The 19624-nt window shown below is 36.5% G+C and overlaps 1 protein-coding gene and 1 long non-coding RNA gene across 3 annotated transcripts in view; both read right to left on the bottom strand.

Moving 5' to 3' along the window:
• Positions 1–10574, bottom strand: part of LOC130954668 (methyl jasmonate esterase 1-like) — a 28230-nt gene extending 17656 nt beyond the window's left edge. The window contains exons 1-2 of one of the 2 annotated variants that reach the window (XM_057881424.1): positions 9965–10574; positions 9584–9715 (exon numbers count right to left, since the gene is read on the bottom strand). In XM_057881424.1, coding sequence (XP_057737407.1) covers positions 9584–9715; positions 9965–10438 — 606 coding nt within the window. In that variant the 5' untranslated portion in view covers positions 10439–10574. The remainder of the gene's footprint in view (positions 1–9583; positions 9716–9964) is intronic. The other variant, XM_057881425.1, reaches the window with a different exon arrangement.
• Positions 10575–15585: 5011 nt separating this feature from the next.
• LOC130958122 (uncharacterized) lies at positions 15586–19379 on the bottom strand. The gene is made up of 4 exons (XR_009077332.1): positions 18898–19379; positions 18746–18800; positions 18542–18664; positions 15586–15833 (listed from the first exon to the last, which is right to left on the bottom strand). It is a non-coding gene; the product is annotated as an uncharacterized LOC130958122 (long non-coding RNA).
• Between the last annotated feature and the right edge of the window lie 245 nt (positions 19380–19624).

The raw sequence follows: 19624 nt of genomic DNA, 5'->3' as shown, positions 1-19624 counted from the left end.
ATTTTAGTATTAAATAGTATAAGTGTCGTCGTAATGTCCGAGCTATCAGAGTTGCGCAGCCGGAAGCGTGAGCTTTGGTAGTTAGGGTGTTACAGTTGCCATTATGTTATATGTTTCTTAGGTTTTGGCGACGTTAATATCTTAGGGTTGATCTACGGTTCTTTCATGCAGCGTTTAAATGGTTGTTGCTGTTGTGGGGATGGTCAGATTTGACGTTGCTGCTTCGTAAATAAGTATAAAGGGGAGTTTGTCATCTAGTTAGGTTGCGATCGAGGTAGGAATTTTTCTTAAAAATTATTTTATATTATGGAATTGTTATAAGTCAATATTGATGTAAAAACTATATATTTGGTGATTATGTGAGTCTTATGGATTGACTGAGTTGTTTTGGATTAATGTAATTGCTTAGTCTATTGAATTATTGATTGATTGAGTTGGCACTGTGGTAGTTAATAAAGCTTGATTTGGAATCTGATTTGTATGCTTATATTGAAAAATGGTTTTGTATTTAGAAATCCGAATTGTATGTTTTATTGAAGAATAATTTGGTCTTGAAACTGTTGAAAAGGGTTGAGAAATGATTTGGTTGGGACCCTTGAAGCATGGCAAAGGCTGAATTTTAGAGGAGATGCTGCTGAAATTTTTATAAGTATTTAAATGAATTTAAAATAATGAAATGGATTATTCAGTTCGAGTGGATTTAAATCATTTGAATTTGATTGGTGAAAAGAAATGATTTTAAGTCATTCTTTTTTGGGAAAGTCTTGTACTAAAGAAATAAAGTTGAAAATATGTTTTGGGTGTTTGATTGAACGAAAATGGTGACTAATTTTGGTTTAAAGACTATGTTTTTGTAGAGTTTTTGAGGAAACTAAAGTAATAGAAGTAAATTGAATATTTAATTTATTTTGGTTTAGTTAATTATAAAAAGAAATATGTTTTGGGTGCTTGATCGCATGGAAATGAGTTTTATTGAATTGATTCAAATTAAAGATGAGGTTTTAAGGATTGTTAATAAAAAATAAAGTAATAAAAATGAGTTCTATGATTTTGGTTGATTTGAGAAATGGGTTTGTGATTTACTTATTTAGTTTTGACTAACAACGAAAAGAGATTTATTTATTTAGTTAAAGATTCAAAAAGTTAATTAATTTTTAATATAAAGATTTTGGGAATAGGCAAGTTGAGATTGAGGATCTTCTCTCTTGTAGCGATAGACAAGTTGAAATTGAGGATCCCCTCTCTTGTTGCGTGGACAAGCTTGAGATTGAGGATTCTCTCTCTTGTCATATCAGAGAGTTGAATAGAAGGTTGAGGATTCTCTTTGCTTCAATTCTGTATTATTAATTCAATTTTTTGTTATGGTTAAGATTATGTTTGATTGTGTTTGATTGAAATGATATTTGGATTGATGTGGTGAGGATGGTGGCTTTGTCCCGCTCATGAATAGGCAAGTTAAGATTGAGGATTCTTTCTCTTGTTGTCATAGACAAGTTGAGATTGAGAATTCCCTTTTTTCTTATAGTGGGCAAGTGGGATTGAAGATTCCCTCTCTCGTTATATTGGAGAATTAAATGGAGAAGGTTGAGGATTCCCTTCGATTTAATTTCTGGCTGTGGTATGAACGAGTTAGGTTGAAGATTTTCTATTATTACATCACAGTCTCTCTCAGATTGGAAGTTTGAGGATTCCCTTTTGTAACGTTGAAGATTTCCTTTGTGTTGAGAGATGATATCTGGGTTAGCTATCGGATGTATCAGGTTCTGACAGTTTAACCGATACGTGAGCTCATGACCAGTAGGATAAGCATGCATCATATGCATCTATTGATATTGTTTGGGTGTGTCTATTGTATTCGGTTTACCTATGTGAAACCGACACGTGAGCTCATGGCCAGTAGGATAAGCATGCATCATATGCATCTATTTGACATTGTTTGGGTGTGTCTTTTGTATTTGATTTACCTATGTGAATACTTATATTTAACTGCTAATTGTCATACTTGTTGTAATTGCTCTTGATTGTGTTTGAACTTCATTACTTGTGTTTGTGACTGGTTGGTTCAGATTATGGCAGTTGAGTGTTGATTGATTGTGTTTCAAGCCGGAGGCCGTGATTGTTGTGCCGGGAACCATGATTTGGATACATTATATGTCTTGGTAAGTTTGGTTAGAATGGTTCTCTGGTAATTAGTGGAATGTTATAGTATACTATGTTTGGTTTGGAGTTTTTATAAATAAAATATGAATTTAGATTTTTGGATAACTGACCGTTGGTTTTCAAAAAGATTCATAAGAGGAGCGATGATCACTGCAGTTGAAAATAATTTTCTTTTACATATATTCTTATGACAATTCTAAAACTTTTATGGTGAAACCGTGTGGTTAGGTTTTCACCCCTACATATTCTCTTTTCAGGATGAACGAGGAGTTTAAGGAGTTTCTGCTACACATCTGATTGTGTTGCATATATCTTAGTTATAATTTTTTCCTCGCCTTGTTATATATTTTTGTAAGAGGGATAGGAGTCGTGATTTGTAATAATATGTATGTCTGATATATTAGTAAGTTACTTGTAGAAGAAGTCTTGTATGTTATCAGAGTAGCGCAGCCAGAAGTGTAACATTCTGATAGTAATGGTATTACATAACCAAGCAATTTCAGAGGTAGTGTTGCTGCTTCGGGATAAGTATTACCTATGTCATTAGCTGACAGAGCCCCTGATGATCAATCTTGATGGTAAATTTTTGGCCTAAAAGGTAATGCCGCCACTTTGCTACGACTTGTGCTATTGCATACAACTCCCTTACATAGGCTTAGGCTTGTACTAATCTGACCCCAAACTTCTTGCTAAAGCAGGCTATCGGGTGACCTTGAGACAAGACTGCTCCCACGCGGTGCTTGAGGCATCATTCTTAACCACAAATGCCTTAGAAAAATTGGAAAGTGCATGCACAGGGGTATGGGTCATCAATTATTTCAATTGATGAAAAGCTTGGTCTGCTACATTAGTCCATTGGAAAGCATTCTTCTTCAAGAGCTCTATTAAAGGAAAGGCCAAGTGGGCATATTTAGCCATGAATTTGCAGTATTATCCTGTCAATTCCGAAAAACCATGCAACTTCTTGAGTGACTTAGGCACTGTCCAGGCAAGAATTGCCTCAATCTTGGATGAATCCACCTTGACCCCTTTGCTAGAGATAACATGGCCTAAATATTCAACTTACTGCTGTGAGAAAGAGTATTTGCAACTCTTTGTAAAAAAGAGATTATCTCTTAACACTTGTAAGGCTTGGGTTAAGTGCTCTACATGTTCTTCCCTAGTGCAGTTGTATACCAGGATATCATTGAAAAATACTACTATAAAGCATTTTAGAAATGGCTGAAAGATTCGATTCATGGTAACTTGAAAGATGGAAGGTGCGTTTTTTAGATCGAAAGGCATGATAATAGTGCCCAACATGTGTCTAAAAAGTCGTTTTGTCAATATCTTCTTCCCTGATCCTTATTTGATGGTAACCGCTTCGCAGATCAATTTTAAAAAAATAAACAGCACCATGCAATTCATCCAGTATCTCATCGATGGTGGGTATCGGGAACTTATCTTTCATCATAATCAATTTTATGGCCCTATAATCCACATAAAATTTTCACCCCCATGTTTCTTTTTTACCAGAAGCACCGGGCTTGAGAATGTGCTTTAGTTGTCTCTTATAACTCCCACTTGTAGCATTTCTTTTACTAGCCTCTCCATCTCTTTTTGGAAGTAAGGGTACTTATAAGGTTGAATACTGACTGGCACAACACCTGGAACTAGATGGATGGAGTGATCCATTGATCTCTGTGGCAGTAATTGGGTGATTCCGCAAACACCTCCGAGAATCCTCGAGGATCCGGTTCACATCTTCTTCCTCGACTCTGCCCTTCTGTCCGCCTTCATACTGCATAACTTCCAAGTGGAACATAGAAGCAATAGCCTTGCTATCATTAATTCTCAACTCCCTGGAATTAAGGCTAGCCTCCTTCAACAAGCGCTCCCCTTTGAAGACTATCCATTTACCCATGACTTTGAATTTCATGAATAGCTCCATATAGTTGATCTGGATGGTGCCCAACCTTATAATCCAATTTAGACCTAGAACTACATCTGCTCCCTTCAAGTCCAAGACATATGCGTCTACTGTAAAATCGTATCCCTGCACCACTAAGGGTAAGTCCTAATATTTAGCTCAGTGATGATTTGGATTTTTGACGGTTTAGAATTTCACTAATGAAATCTCGTTGTAAAGTATAGTTTCTAAACCAAACAATAATCCTTTCATACAAAAAGTTGTTTGTCACTAGTACAAACCCCTAAAATTTATAAACCGAAGTATTGGACCTCGGGTCGTTCTCCCTAGGAATTACAATAAAGTGTCTTGTTATTGGTTATGAATTATTTTGGGGTTTTGATAAGAGGCATGAAAGATAAATGGCAAGAAAAATAAACTAACAACTAACAAAGCTCTTGGCAAGATATGAGAACTAGAAATCCTATCCTAGTTACCTTTCTCAATTGTGATGAGAATTGTTCATTGCCCCCACTTAGTTAACCTCTAACCATGGAGGGAAGTCAATTTGATTCCTCAAGTCCTAATGAACTCCTAAAGGAATGACTAGCTTTAGAGACATTCAAATCAATTAGCAACTTCTAATTATCAATCAATCAACAAAGGAATTAGATAACTCAAGAGTCACTGATTACTCTACCTAGGCCAAGAGGAACAAAATCTACACTAGAACTCAACCAAGCATTTCATCAAACACTTGGAAGGCACAAAAGGAAAGCATAGTAAATCAACAACAAAGAATGAAATCTAACAACAATTATTACAAAGAATTAACAACAACAAATCAAGGAAATCACAATTATCATGAATTACCTCAAATTGCATTATTGAAAGAAAACAAAGGAACAACAATCTATTCAAAACAAAATGAAGAATTACAATTATTAAAGTACATAACTAGAAAGAGGAAGAAGAGAAGATTAAGACTTGATGAAGGAAAAGTGAATTGAAGCATGAATTAAACCTAGATCTAAGAGGAGAGATTAACCTAATCCTAATCCTAGAGAGAAGTGAGAGCTTCTCTCTCTAAACTAGCTCTAAACTAATCCTAATTATGCTATATGCTAGATTCCTAGATGCATTTCCCCTCAATCCTTGATCCTTTTATTCCTTTCTATCAGCAATTGGCGCCAAAATGGGTTCAGAAACCCTCTCAAATCGCCAGGCACGTGTTGCTTTAATGAAGTCATGTGCGATCATCGACGCGTGTGCGTACGGTACGCGTGCGCGTCCCTGGCCGATTCTGCAATGTGCGCGCGAGCGCCTTGTGTGCGTGCGCGTGCTTGGTCGAAATCAATTCTTTGGTTTTTGTGCTTCTCTCCACTTGCATGCTTTCTTCCATGCTCCCTTGATCCATGTCTAGCCTATTTCAACCTGAGACTACTAGCAAACACATCAAGGCATCTTATGGAATCAAGGATGAATTAAAATTATCAAATTAAAGGCTTAAAAAGCATGTTTTTACACTTAAGCACAAATACGGGAGAGATAACAAAACCATGCTAATTTATAGGTTAAATGTGAGAAAAGGTCATCAAAATACTCTAAATTCAATACAAGATAAACCCTAAAAATGGGGGTTTATCACTCAGCAATTGATGGAGTCTCAATTTCCTACCATCACTTGGAGAGTTTTGGTTAGGGTAAGGACCATATTTAACTTCCTGGCTATAGAACTCTTAACAAAATTGAGTGTTCTTCCTCTATCAATTAAAATCATTAGGGGTTGATTAGCATGGGTAACTCGAACCCGAAGAGTTTCCGAATGAAATTTGCCTTCAAGGGCATTAAGGCAGATCCGTAGTGCTTGGGTGTCTCCTTCCTCCTCTTCTTCCAACTCAAAATTGGGATTGCCACCTATCACGTCTGTTGTCTCTTGCAACAACTCACGGAGCTCCTCCTCTCTGACAAATAGCTGATAGGTTGCCCTGCAACAGTGTCCTGGGGTGTATTTTTCATCACAATAATAACACAGACCATTTTCTCTTCTTACAGAATGTCTGCACTACTAAGCTTTCTAAATGATGCTGAGTTCGATTAGGTGAAGGAGAAGAAGCTTGTGATGTATGTGGGAAAGATGTTGCAGAGTGAGTGCTTGGGTTACAGTATTTCTGGTTCGTGCAAATAGGATTCAGTGTTCTTTGTGGGACAAATCATGTGGGTGTGCTAAAGGATGAGTTGGACCTGCTCCCACTGTTCTTTGTGAGACCCAGCATCATGGAGTGTTTCTATTCATGCAATTTTGCTATGGATACTGCCTAAATAATGTAAGAAGAGGGTTGAGGCCAAAAGCAATTCACATTTCAGGTGCTCTTGAGGCCTAGCAACAAACAGCAACACGATCATTTCCTCACTCAATCCTGAAAGGGTTAAGTACTTTTTTCGTCCCTAAGATCTTAGATCAAAATCAAAATCATCCCCAATCTTTTTTTCTTGTTAAAATCATCCTCAACGTTACAAAATGTTATAAAATCATTTTTTTGTCATAAACAATATTTTTTGGATAGTTTTACCCTTAAATAAAAATAAAAAACTCTCTCCACCCTCACCACTAACCTCTGCATCATCATCACCATCGCTACGCCATAACCACAAAATAAATCAACAATCCAGCAACAACAACAACTACAAAATTAGCAACAACATAAATAAAAAAATTAAAAAGGAAGAAGTCATGTATATGTTCTTTAAAAATCAAGAAAAGAAAAAAGAAAAAAGGAAGAACGAAGAAGAGAGAAAGCAAGCAAGGAAAGAAAATCGAAATCGTAGTGTCTCTTCCTTTCATTTTCTACCTCTGCCATTTACTCCCCACCCTCAACACTCCTTCCACCTCCATCACACCACTGCCATGGCCTTTTCTTCTCTTACTACAACAAAACGATCACAAGTCTAACCTTAATTCTTCCCAAAATCAACAACAACAACAACAATAATAACAGACGCAAAGAGATAGTAAATAAAAAAAAGTGATGCAAAAGAAAGAAAATTAGAAAAAAAAAATAAAAGAATGAAGAACAAATTGAAATCCAGAAAATCAAGTAAAAGGAAGAAAAAAGGGAGCAGAGGTGTAGCTGAAATTTAGGAAATAACAAACTGTTATTTTGACCAAGTTAACCACATCTTCTTCTCTTTCACAGACAGCACCACGCCTTAGCCAAAACCCTTTTGTTTTTTCCTCTGTTGGCGTCCCCTTTTTGTTTGCAACAGCCCCCTCTCCGTGGTTCCCTCATTTCTCAATCCCATAACCTTCTTCTCAAGAAACGCTTTCAATTCGTCATTCAATTTCACCGTGGAACTCTCTTCGACGACTATCGCATCTTTGGACAGAATGAAGACCGGATCTGCTTCGTCGTCAATGCCTCCCTCCTCCACCGTGTCGTTCACAGCGCCGCCACTATCTGTTGCAGCTCCTCCTCCGACAGCAGCAATAACCGCCTATGGTTCAAGCTGTTAAAGAAGCTTCTACTGGATGAAGTCTTTTTGTTTTGTGATTCTTTAATTTGTGTGTGATTCAATCTTTGTTATTGTGATAATGGTGATGGTGATGGTGATGGTGATGAGAAGAAGATGAGTGGAGGTTAGTGGTGAAGGAGAGTAGGAGTTTGGGACAAAGAGAAAGAGAAAGAGGTTCGGTGATGATGATGATGAAGGGGTTAGGGGTTAGTGTTGAGGGAGAGTAGGAGTCTAAGAGAAAGAGAACGAGAAAGAGGCTCAATGATGACGATGATGAAGGGGGTTGGAGGTTAGTGGTGAGGGGAAGGATTTTTTTTAAGGGCAAAATCGCCTCAAAAATGTTGTTTATGGACAAAAAGATGATTTTATAACGTTTTGTAACGTTGAGGATAGATGATTTTAATAAGAAAAAAAAAGTCAGGAACGATTTTGATTTTGACGCAAGACTTTAGGGACGAAAAAAGTACTTAACCCATCCTGAAACTCTCTTAGTAAGTTTCTCAAATCGAACTTGGTATTCATCTTCCATCGATCCTCCTTGTTTCAGTTCCTTAAGGTAGCGTTTGGTAGAGAAACAGAGACTGAAAGACTGAGACTGAGAGACAGAAACTAAGAGACAGAGATCGAAATAAATTTCAGTATTCTGTTTGGTGTAAAGTAAGAGACAGAAATTGAAACAAGAATAAAACTTTAATTTAATTTGCACAAAGGATAAAATTGAAATTAATTAATTGAAATTAGGGTATTTTAGGTATAAAATCTTATTAAAATTTCAGTTTCTGTCTCTAAAAATTTCAGTCCCCTGTGTCCCTACTTTTTAGAGGTAATGAAATACTAAAATTTTAGAGACAGAGACAAATTTTAGTACCCGTCTCTGAGCCAACAAACATGATACTGTCTCTCAGTCTCTGTCCCAATACCTCAAAACAAACGCTACCTAAGGGTCATAGAACACATTCTTCCCAAACTTGATATTCATGCCATTGAGAAAAGTCTCCCAGATATAAGCAATATTGTTGTTAAACCCTTCCGCCTCCCCCTACCCCACCGATACCAGGCGTAGGCCGCTCCCACCAGATGGAATTATAACACCTTGATCCTCTACTCAGTCAGAATGACAAAAGTTTAAAGGTATTGCTTTGCTCTAAACACCCAATCCTCTACCCATCGCCTTTAAACATGGGTAGATCAGCCACCTTCAACTTGTGAGACCACAGCAACTCCAAGTTAACGCTCACTGAACCTAACATGGGGCTATCCACCACCTCATCCCCTGAATGGCTACAATATCCAACTTGGGTTTTCATCTTCATGCTGTCGCAGAACAACTTTTCGATGGTGGTTAGTTGAAGCTACGTCTCCGTGATCCTCTCATTGACTTAAGCCAACCCACGATGCAGAGTGGCTACTTCTTACTTGTTCGAGATCGTGAGCTCCTCCAAACGATTGAGTCGAGTTCCGTCCACCATTGCAGCAGCTGCTTCTCTCAATGAAAACACCAGTTAATAGTTGCTAATTCAATTCGCAAGTTGGACAATGATGATAGAATAGTAATGATCAGAAATTATGCAGAAGAATGATGCAGAGAATAGAAAATGCAATTATATGAAAGATATGATTAGTATGTGAGAAACAAAGAGTCCCTTTTCGAGTGAGGGATGCACTCCAATCCAAATGTTTACAAGAATAAGCATGACTCCCTTAGACTCACTCCTTCCCTTATAAATCTCATGTCAAGTTGTTACGTAACTAACTTCTGACATTACCCTCTTCTAATATTCTCCTACAGTACACCTTTTTTATGTTTTTTAGTCTTTCAACCACACGGATGACTTCCTCACCCTTTTCAGTCCAATCACTTCATCATCATCAGCCTCTATCATTGGGTTAGGATTCGGGCTCTTATTATGATATCATATTATAAAATTATTTATCTAAAAGTTTAAGTTCATAAAAAGAGATACATAAAAAAATATATCTCTAACGAATTATAACAAGAGAATTTAAAATTTGGAGAGTAACCTGGTCTGGACTGAGTTGATACACTTTAGATGCAAGAAATTTTGGTCCAAATACAAATGTTGTGGCCGATTTATTAGGTCCTTCATCGTAAGTGTAATGATTATCCAGTAGCGGTTGTAATTTGCTTAATGCCTTTAAAAAAACACACAAAGTATCAATAGTCAAAAGTTAAAAAAAAACAAAGAAATCACAAAATGTCCGTAGTATTTGGTCAAACTCTCATATTCATCACTATATCCTTTCATCATGCTTTTACTTCTAACAGATGTATGTTTGTCCTACTTAAGTCTTTTAGTCACAATTCAATTTTTCCTCCCAATTGCTTAAATTGAACAACAAAGACAAAGAAGAATAAGTAGAGCAAAGAAGACATGAAGTTACCTTCTGATTGAGGGTGGATATGTTGAGTGTTGGACCAGGCATCATAGCTGTGACAAAGACAGCCACAGAAATCTTGTGAGGAAAATGCTCCATGGCATGGGATATGGCCAAGCCACCAAGGCTATGACCAACAAGAACCACTCTTTCACCTTTACCCACTGATGAAGCCATGAACTCACTCAAAGGTTCAAAGTACTCAGAAATTGATTTAAGCTCCAAAGCCTTCTTTTGGTTGACCCCTGAAGCTGTCAAGTCTAAGGCAGTCACACTGTGACCCCACGATTTGAGAAGTGTAATAACCTTGTACCATGACCATGCTCCGTGGCATGATCCATGCACTAGAACAAAGTGATGCTTCCGAGCTTTTGATAACTCCGATGACGACGATCCTGACTTGTTTGTTAAAGACAATAGGATAATCAACAAGAAGATGAAAGCTAGTGTTTGGTGATGCTGCTTCTTTACTTTTTCCATTAATTCAACTTCTTTGACTTGGGAGATTGAAAATAAATTGTCGATTTATATTAAGTTTTTTCCGGGGTTGTTGTCTGGTTACAAAGGGTTTTAGATAGACAAGTTTTTTTCCCCGAACAGTGGGCCATGGCAAGGTGGTGTTATTTGGTAATCCTCAAAATATATAATCTTCTTTAGTTTGAATGATTCAATTAATATTTAACTATTTGTCCCCTTCGGTCAACATGTAAATTATTTAGTGAGTAGAAGTTTTCAAACGCCATATATAGATGGAAGGCTTCTTTCTAATAAATATAAAATATAAATCTTTTTTATTTATAAGGTTAATTATCATGCAATAAATTTTTTATAATATTAAAAAATTATATTAAAATAATATTTTAAATTGCAACATAAAAATATAAAATAATTATATTTTATTTTATAATACTTAAAAAATAATTAAATTATTATATTAAAATTTTATTAACAAATTATTTTGTTAAATTATTATTATATAATGTAAATTTTTCTTAAAATATTTATAAAAATCTAATTTATTTAAAATATTATATATAATACATAAAAATATTGACTTTTTTATTTTTCAAATTTTTTTAAGAAAATTGTTTTGAATAAAAAAAAGGAATATGCATATCTTTTACGAAAAGAAATAAAAAATAAAACCCCATTAATAGAAGTCGCGTTTAATTTATTGCGGCATTGTGTCTCATGATTTATTTATTTATTTTTCAATGTGCTTTTTTATATAATAATATTTTTAACAAAATAATTTAATAAAATTTTAATATAATAATTTTAATTATTTTTGAAGTAATATAAAATAAAATTTAATTATTTTATATTTTTATATTACAGTTTAGAATATTATTTAAATAAAACTTTTTCATATTATAAACATTTTAACAGTGGTTTGCTATGTTGGCCTGCCCTCCGTTAGGGGTAAGCATGGGTCGGGTTGGTTCGGATTTAAGGTGAAATTAGAACCAAACCAATTGAACTGTAATTGATTCGATTTGGTTCGGATTTATATTTTTTGTGTATGTATCTGAACCAAACCAAACTAATTAAGAACGGATTAGTTTAATTTGGTTTGGGTAATTGAGTATCTGATGAAACATAAATTCATAAAAAAAATGAAATTTTTATCTTAAAAATTCTGTAAGTACAATAAACATGTAACATCAATAGAAATAATCCAAATATGTTAAATACCAAATACGTTAAAAACTAAACATATTAAAATCCAAACATATTAAACATTAAAGACATTAAAATCTAAACATGTTAAACACCAAACACATTAGATGCTAAATACAAAAGTGCAATAGAAATAATCTTTCAAAGGAATAATCTTTCAATTAATATATGGTCGGGTCTACGGATTAGTTCGGATTCTACACCCCAAAATTGTTACTCGAACCAATTAGTAGAGAGAGTTATTAGTTTGGTTCGAATTGGACCTGATTACCCGTTAATTCCAGAACCAATTCAATTGATTCTGTTTAGATTCGGACGGGTAATCGGATATCCGCTACTCATGCTCATCCCTACCTTCCGCAACCTAAACCCTTGTGTCAAGAGATGTAGATTATTTACGTTGACACATGTCAAATTTTTAGTTCAACTCACCTTTTTCTTGAGTTTGAAAATTGATTGAACAAATTCGACAATTTGAAATTATTTTACTAACCATATTTATTACCACTCAAATTTTTCAAAAATATTTGATAAAAAAATCAATCAAAAATAATTATAATTTATTTTATTTAGTATTTATTAATTATTGTAATAATTAATAAATATTAAATAAGACAGATTCTGATGAATTCTTTTTATCTTTCTATCATTATCGAATTCTTTCATACTCTACATGTCCAAGGAAAGAAGAATGATTCTATCCTACAAGATTGATGGCTTTCTAAACTCGTCTTTTAATTTTGATGTTGTGTTTTCAGTGACGTTTTTTAATAATATTAAAATTTAGTGTATTTTTTATATAAAAATTATAAATATAAAAGTTAAATTTGTGACTTTTATTTTTTATTTTTAAAACATGAAAATTTGCAAATTTATATTTTAATATTTTTATTTTAAATATAGAAATTGGATTCTCTAATTTGTTTTACAGTAAAAAAAATTATTTTAACATGAGTCGGATAACTCCGCCTATGTTACATTTGTGGTACATAGCCGGTCCCAAACCCGGATAAAGGAAGAGGGTTGTGTTAGGTTTTTGACAACCAACATAAAAATATAGTCGAACCCCCATGACATGAATCAAAGACATTATTGCGCTAAAGTTAGGTCGTTGCTCAGAAGCAACGCACTGTATGGCTCGAGTACGGTGTCAAATGAGCAAGAGCCGCTGCATCGGTACCCAGATGTAGTGTTAAATGAGCAAGAGTTCTCGTGTTTTCGTGAACGGACGAGGATAAATAAGCTAGTTCACAAAGTAAAAGGTAAAGGTCAGAGCGACAGAAGGTTGAAATTTGGGACATGGAACATAGCACTCTAATAGGAAAATTCATGGAGGTGGTGGATACCATAACAAGGAGGAATATTAGCATTATGTGCCTACAAGAAATAAAATGGGTTGGTGCGAAGGCTAGAGAGTTGGATACTTCTGATTTCAAACTTTGGTATACAGGAAAGATGAAGAATAGGAATGGGGTTGGAATAATTATGGATAAGCAGTGGAAAAAGGATGTAGTAGATGTCAAGAGGGTGGGAGATCGGATCATCTCTATCAAACTTGTGGTGGAGGGAGGTGCTTTCCATGTGATTAGCGCCTATGCACCACAAGTAGGTTCGGACGAACAACACAAGATAAGGTTTTGGGAGGATCTAGAAAATTTGGTTCAAGATATACCTTTGGGAGATAAGATTTTCTTAGGAGGAGATTTAAATGGCCATGTTGGGAGAGAAATGACTGTATATGGGAGTATTTACGGAGGCCATGGTTTCGGGGTGATCAATGTCGATAGTAAAACTATTTTGGACTTTTCCTCAACCGATAATCTTCTCATCGCAAATACATGTTTTAAAAAGAGGGACGAACATCTTATAACCTATAAGAGTAACATGACAAACTCTCAAATTGACTTCTTCTTGTTGAGGAGAGTCGACCAGAAATTTTGCATTAATTGTAAAATTATTCCGAAAGAGAGTTTGACAACACAACATATGGTGCTCGTCATGGATTTTTGCGTTGAGCAAAATTTGAGAAAAAGACATCATACGAAGAACCCAAGGACGAGGTGGTGGCAGATGAAAGGTGAGGAACAAAGAAGCTTCCTAAGACGGGTAGGAGAAGAGGCAAAGTGGGATGGGAATGGAAGCGCGGAAGAGATGTGGAGGGAGATGGCAGAAGTTATTAGAAGAACAACAAAAGAAAGCTTTGGTGAATCCAAAGGAATAGGACCAAGAGACAAGGAGTCGTGGTGGTGGAATGCGAGTGTACAAGATAAGATAAAGATAAAAAGGGAGTGTTTTAAAGAGTGGTATTTATGCCGCAATGCAGATAACTGGGAAAAATATAAGGCGGCTAAGAAAGAGACAAAAGTGGCTGTAAGTGAAGCAAGAACAAGAGCATATGAGGGCCTCTACCAGTCTTTGGACATGAAAGAAGGAGAAAAAGGTATATATAGAATTGCAAAAGAGCCGTGAAAGAAGAACGAGAGATTTGGATCAGGTTAAGTGCATAAAGGATAAGGATAGAGAGGTGTTGGCTCAAGAGGAGAAGATTAATGAAAGGTGGAAGAGCTACTTCTACAAGTTATTTAGTGAGGGACAAAAGACTCTTCCGAGCCTTAGTCGGTTATGCACAAGGGAAGAAGATCAAAATTTTGACTACTATCGAAGGATCTGAGATTTCGAAGTAAAAGAGACTCTAAAGCAGATGAAAAATGGTAGGGCAGTAGGACCTGATAATATTCCAATTGAGGTTTGGAAGGATCTTGGAGAAAAAGGCATCAATTGGTTAACCAAACTTTTTAATGAGATTTTAAGGTCAAAGAAGATGCCTGATGAGTGGAGAAGGAGCACCTTGGTACCTATCTACAAGAATAAGGGGGATATACAAAGTTGCGGAAACTATATATGGAATATATAGAATAATGGTACCTATCTGCGCATAAGCCGTAGCAAGACGGAATATATGAAATGTAAGTTCAGTCTGATAAGGGAAAACCCTAATATAGAGGTGAAGATTGGAGAAAACATCCTACGAAAAGTTAAAAGTTTTAAGTATCTTGGGTGCATCATACAGGATATGGATTGAACAGTATGTAAATCATAAGATCCAAGCAGGTTGGTCAAAATGGCGGAGTGCATCTGGTTTTATATGCGACAAAAAAGTGCCTTTAAAACTTAGAGGTAAATTCTATCGCACTGCTATAAGACCGGCTATGCTTTATGTTACGGAGTGTTGGGCGGCTAAAGGGGAGCACGAACATATGCTGAGTGTGGCAGAGATGAAGATGTTGAGATGGATGAGTGGTCATACGCGATTGGATAAAATAAGGAACGAAGATATAATAGAGAGACTTGGAGTAGCACCCATTGTGGAAAAGATGGTTGAATTGCGTCTCAGGTGGTTTGGACATGTGAGAAGAAGACCGATAGAACATCCATTCAGGAGGGTGGGTGAGATGGAAGATGGACAAGTGATGAAATGCAGAGGAAGACCTAAGAAGACCATCCATGAGGTGGTCAAATGAGATCTACATGTAAACGGTCTCTCTGCAAACATGATACATGACAGAGCACAATGGAATCGTTTGATTCATGTAGCCGACCCCACTTAGTGGGACAAGACTTTATTGTTGTTGTTGTTGTTGTAACATGAGTCAGATCCTTTGTAACACCCTAATATACAAATCCTTATGCTCGAGTCATAAGTCAATGATACTACGGTGGTACGACTCTCAGGTGGATTTTTTTTTAATATATAGATATAGGTAATTTCAAAAGGAGTATTAATCGAGAAGCCTGAAAAGAGTAGGAATAAAATCGCGAAGACGTATCACTCACGTCTCAACAACAAAAGATAAACCGTGAAGCCGAACGCGATATACGGACAAGGCATAAAGGAGATTAAGAGATAGATAACAGATAGATATTTATAGCATAAGTAAATAGCCACTAGTCGCGACCCGCGAGGTTTAGGCCAGCCAGGGTACAGTATTAAAGTAGTTGACAATAGTATATCCTAATCTCTCCCAAAGGAAACATGAGAGCCTCTATAGGCAAGTTTAAAAGAGTACAATACATGATATAATCTTTTCGAAACAAAGGTGGAGAGATTCTAAGCAAAACACAAAGTAGAGAAAATAAAGATATTCGCCGTCTCTCAGACGACCCACAACTCACTGCTGAGCACCTGGACCTGTATCTGAAAAACAAGAGATATATACGGAATGAGAACCCCGGGCCCATGGGTTTCCAGTACGGTAAAAGTGCCAAATAAATACAATGCACTACAATAAAAACTCATTAAGCATCTTAAACTCCGTTTCACCAAGTATCCAGCCTAGATTCTCACTAATCCATAAATAGGCATCTGTCGTAAGGGGATACTAAATCTAGTTCATATCTCTTATGATTCCCAACTCGCTGACTCTCCCACGAATCAGATTCAGAATCATAAACAAAACCATCATCAGTCGTGCTGTCTCAGCAATTCTATATCAATACATCATATCCTCACCTGGAGCTAGTGAAACCACATCACTGCGTCTACCAAGGGAGCTCAAATCATCTCAACCAATGATCATCATCATCATGCAATCGCATCATCAATTCATCTCATCAAGAACAGCCCTCAACCTCCACTGACACCAACATGAGGGGCCTCTCAGTTGTACAAACACAAGCAATACAGGCAAGTAATACACAATTAAGGTACAAGTAGAACAAGTAGCACATAATCAGGTAACTTAGCATATATAATGTAGAAATCCAAAACAAATAGGCAAACCCAAATAATTCAAACATATGCAAATGATGAATGCCTGCCCTATGACTGATGATATCATCTGTCGGTTATCAAGCCAACCCGACGTGTCCGGTAGCTAACCCGAGCACAGTCTCTCTGTTGCGTATTAATATCATTAGAGGGAATATGTGCCCTGTCACCATTAGAGGGTATCTGCGCCCTGTCGCCATTAGAGGGTATCGGTGCCCTATCACCCTTACAACCAGAGAGAAAACACAAGCATGCTTACATTCAACATTTTCCATCATTATTCATTTATCATATTCGTTCATTTATCATATATGCCTTTATACTCAGCCATAATCCATAATGGCTTTGCCGTAACTCGGCAATAACTCAGCCATCCGGCTTACAGTTCAATCCAGAACTAGCCAATTTATCAACATGGCTCCACCGTATCCGGCAATAACTCAGCCATCCGGCTCATGGTTCAATCAAGAACCAACCATTTATCAATAAATATAGCCCTTCGGCTCATGGCATACACGGTACTTCCACCGCCATCCTCCGTATCTCATATAATCATCGTTGATCATCATTGATCATAACTTTTTCCCTTGCTTCATTCGCAAGTTACCACATCCCCTAGCTCCTTTCTCATTGTTAGGCATATCATAATGATTTAATACATAAGGGGTGAGATCGGAGGCTTAGAAGTATGAGATTTAGCTTTTAAAACTCACAAATCAACTTTGGGATGAAAACAGGGTCACGCGCACGCGTACTTCATGCGTACGCGTGAATGGCCACAAAGCTCGTCGACGCGTATGCGTCATACACGCGGACGCGCAGATTGAAACATAGCCAGCCGACGCGTACGTGTGGGTGCATTTGCGCCCCAGGCACAAAACTGGCACAACTCTGGCACAACTCTCGGGAAAATGGCTGGGCATTGGGTGCAGCGCATCGACGCGCACGCATGAATGGTGCCTTCTTAAAGAACGACGCATACGCGCCAAGTGCGCCTACGCGTGGAGGGTCATTCTGCTAAAAATTTTCTAAGTTAAAAGCTGCAGAATTCACAGATTCAACCCCCAATCTTCTGACGGACATAACTTTATCATTTTAAATCGTTTTTCGCCCGTTCTTCGAACTGCATGGACATCCCGAATCCAACTTCACTTCTAAACAAGTTTGGCACAAAATAGAAATCCGCAGTTCAAGTTATGTCCCGTCAAAGTATGCCCAAAAACCATGTTTTCACTCAAAATCACAAAGTGCCATTTTCAAAACAAGCCATTTTCAACTATTTTCAAAATCAAACAAAACATGCCAATTTCATCCTTTTTCTTTGAAATCAATCAAAGTGTATCAAAATCGACATTAAGCCTCCTCAACTCATACACTAACACATTACCACAATTCACAAAACCGCCATATAACCATTTTTACCCATTTCAAACAAATGGCTAAATTACAAACACATTAACATGTCATACATCCTTCCTCATCCCAATTTCCACAATATTATTTCCAATCAATCATCATTATACATAATCAATATCATACTCACTATCACATGGTTTCACCCACAAATCAACCTTAATCATTTCTCAAGCATATATCACAACATACATATCTCTCATGCATCATCATACCATCAAGACATCAATAATCATGATCACATATATGACCACATAACATATCTCAACCAAAACCAAACATACCTCATCTATACAATTTTACCCAAAATTACCAAATTCCACACTTCAACTCCTCAAACCTTATTATTCAATAACCAAGCCAATCATTCATATATTCATTATCTGAAATTCATCCAATCACTTGTGTCATCATACAATGCACACATCAACTTACCTTCCTTACCTCTTTCTGGCCTCCGGGCCAAGATTCACGGCCTCCGGTCCAAGTTCACAATTTAAATGCATAAACTACAAATCAATACTCATTACCCAATACATCAAATTCTCAATACACCAAGCATACAAGGCCACACAATTTTCAACCCAATCATTAATTCACATTACATACCAACTATACATATTAGCACCAACTATTTACACAATCCAAACTTAATCCTAGGGGCATCTAGCCTAGGAATTCTCATCACACCACACGGTACTTAAATGAAACTTAAACCGTACCTCTTGTAGCCAAATCAATTGAGCCTCTTCTTTGGAAGTCTCCACCAACCTTAGCCCCAAGCCTCACCAAAGCTCCTCAAACAACACCAATCTCCCAATTGTGTACCAAAACCATCAAATACACTAACATAACCAATATCACATACATACATCAACCTAGGGCTCATAAAAATGACAATTCACAAGGGTTGAAGGGTTTCTTACCTTAACCCACTGAAGTTTGTGATGAATATCACCCATGGCTCATACTAGAGCACTCCTAAACAACCAAAATCACAAGGTTTCCTCAAAACCCAAACCAAATTCGAATTTGAAGAGAAAAATGAAAACTGGACAGAGAACAGTGGATTACTCACCAAAAACCTTAGATAGAATTGTAGAGGATGAGAAGAGCGACGCGTAGCCACAAACGGCTCGTCAATCGGAGCTCCGTAGCTCAAGTTATGGTGATTTGAAGATCAAAGAGAGTTAAGGTTTCTCTCTTCTCTTCTCTCTTCTCAATTCAGCGTGGAACACAATAATGGAGGGAGGAATGTTGCTGAAATGGCTTAATAAAGCTATATATATGTTAGGTCTTGGACCCACTTAGGCCCGGTTCACTTATTTTTGTCCGTTGGCCCAATTTTGGGCCAAAATCTTTAAGATTAGCGCTTCAAATCGCACTTTAAATATTTCTACCTCCCCTAATCATAATTCCTCATTTCTTAATCTTATTTACTCATAATCAATTTTCTCAGCTGCAGTACCAGACAGATCTCAGCCAGTACTGCCGTTCAAAATTCCACTGCGCGCTTTTATGCAGAAAACTATGTTTTCCGACTCGGAAAAATTCACTGAATCCAAATATCATATTTAAATCATCAAATTCCAATTGTCAAATCTTCCAACCATATTCGCTCCTATTTAACTTATTATTTAATTAATTTCGGTTAGACCAGGTATTACATCCTTCAATCTGTGCAATATAAAAACTGACCCTTAGATTTCTCTATAAACTTTATTATTTTTTAAATCCGAAGGTCCAATTTATTATTTAAAATTAAAAAAATTAAAATTTATATTAAAAAGAAAACATACTAATTA

The sequence above is a fragment of the Arachis stenosperma genome, chromosome 10, assembly GCF_014773155.1.
Source record: "Arachis stenosperma cultivar V10309 chromosome 10, arast.V10309.gnm1.PFL2, whole genome shotgun sequence".
Classification (NCBI taxonomy): Eukaryota; Viridiplantae; Streptophyta; class Magnoliopsida; order Fabales; family Fabaceae; genus Arachis; species Arachis stenosperma.
The sequence above is the reverse complement of the archived record's forward strand: the minus strand, read 5'-3'. Positions and strand labels throughout refer to the sequence as shown.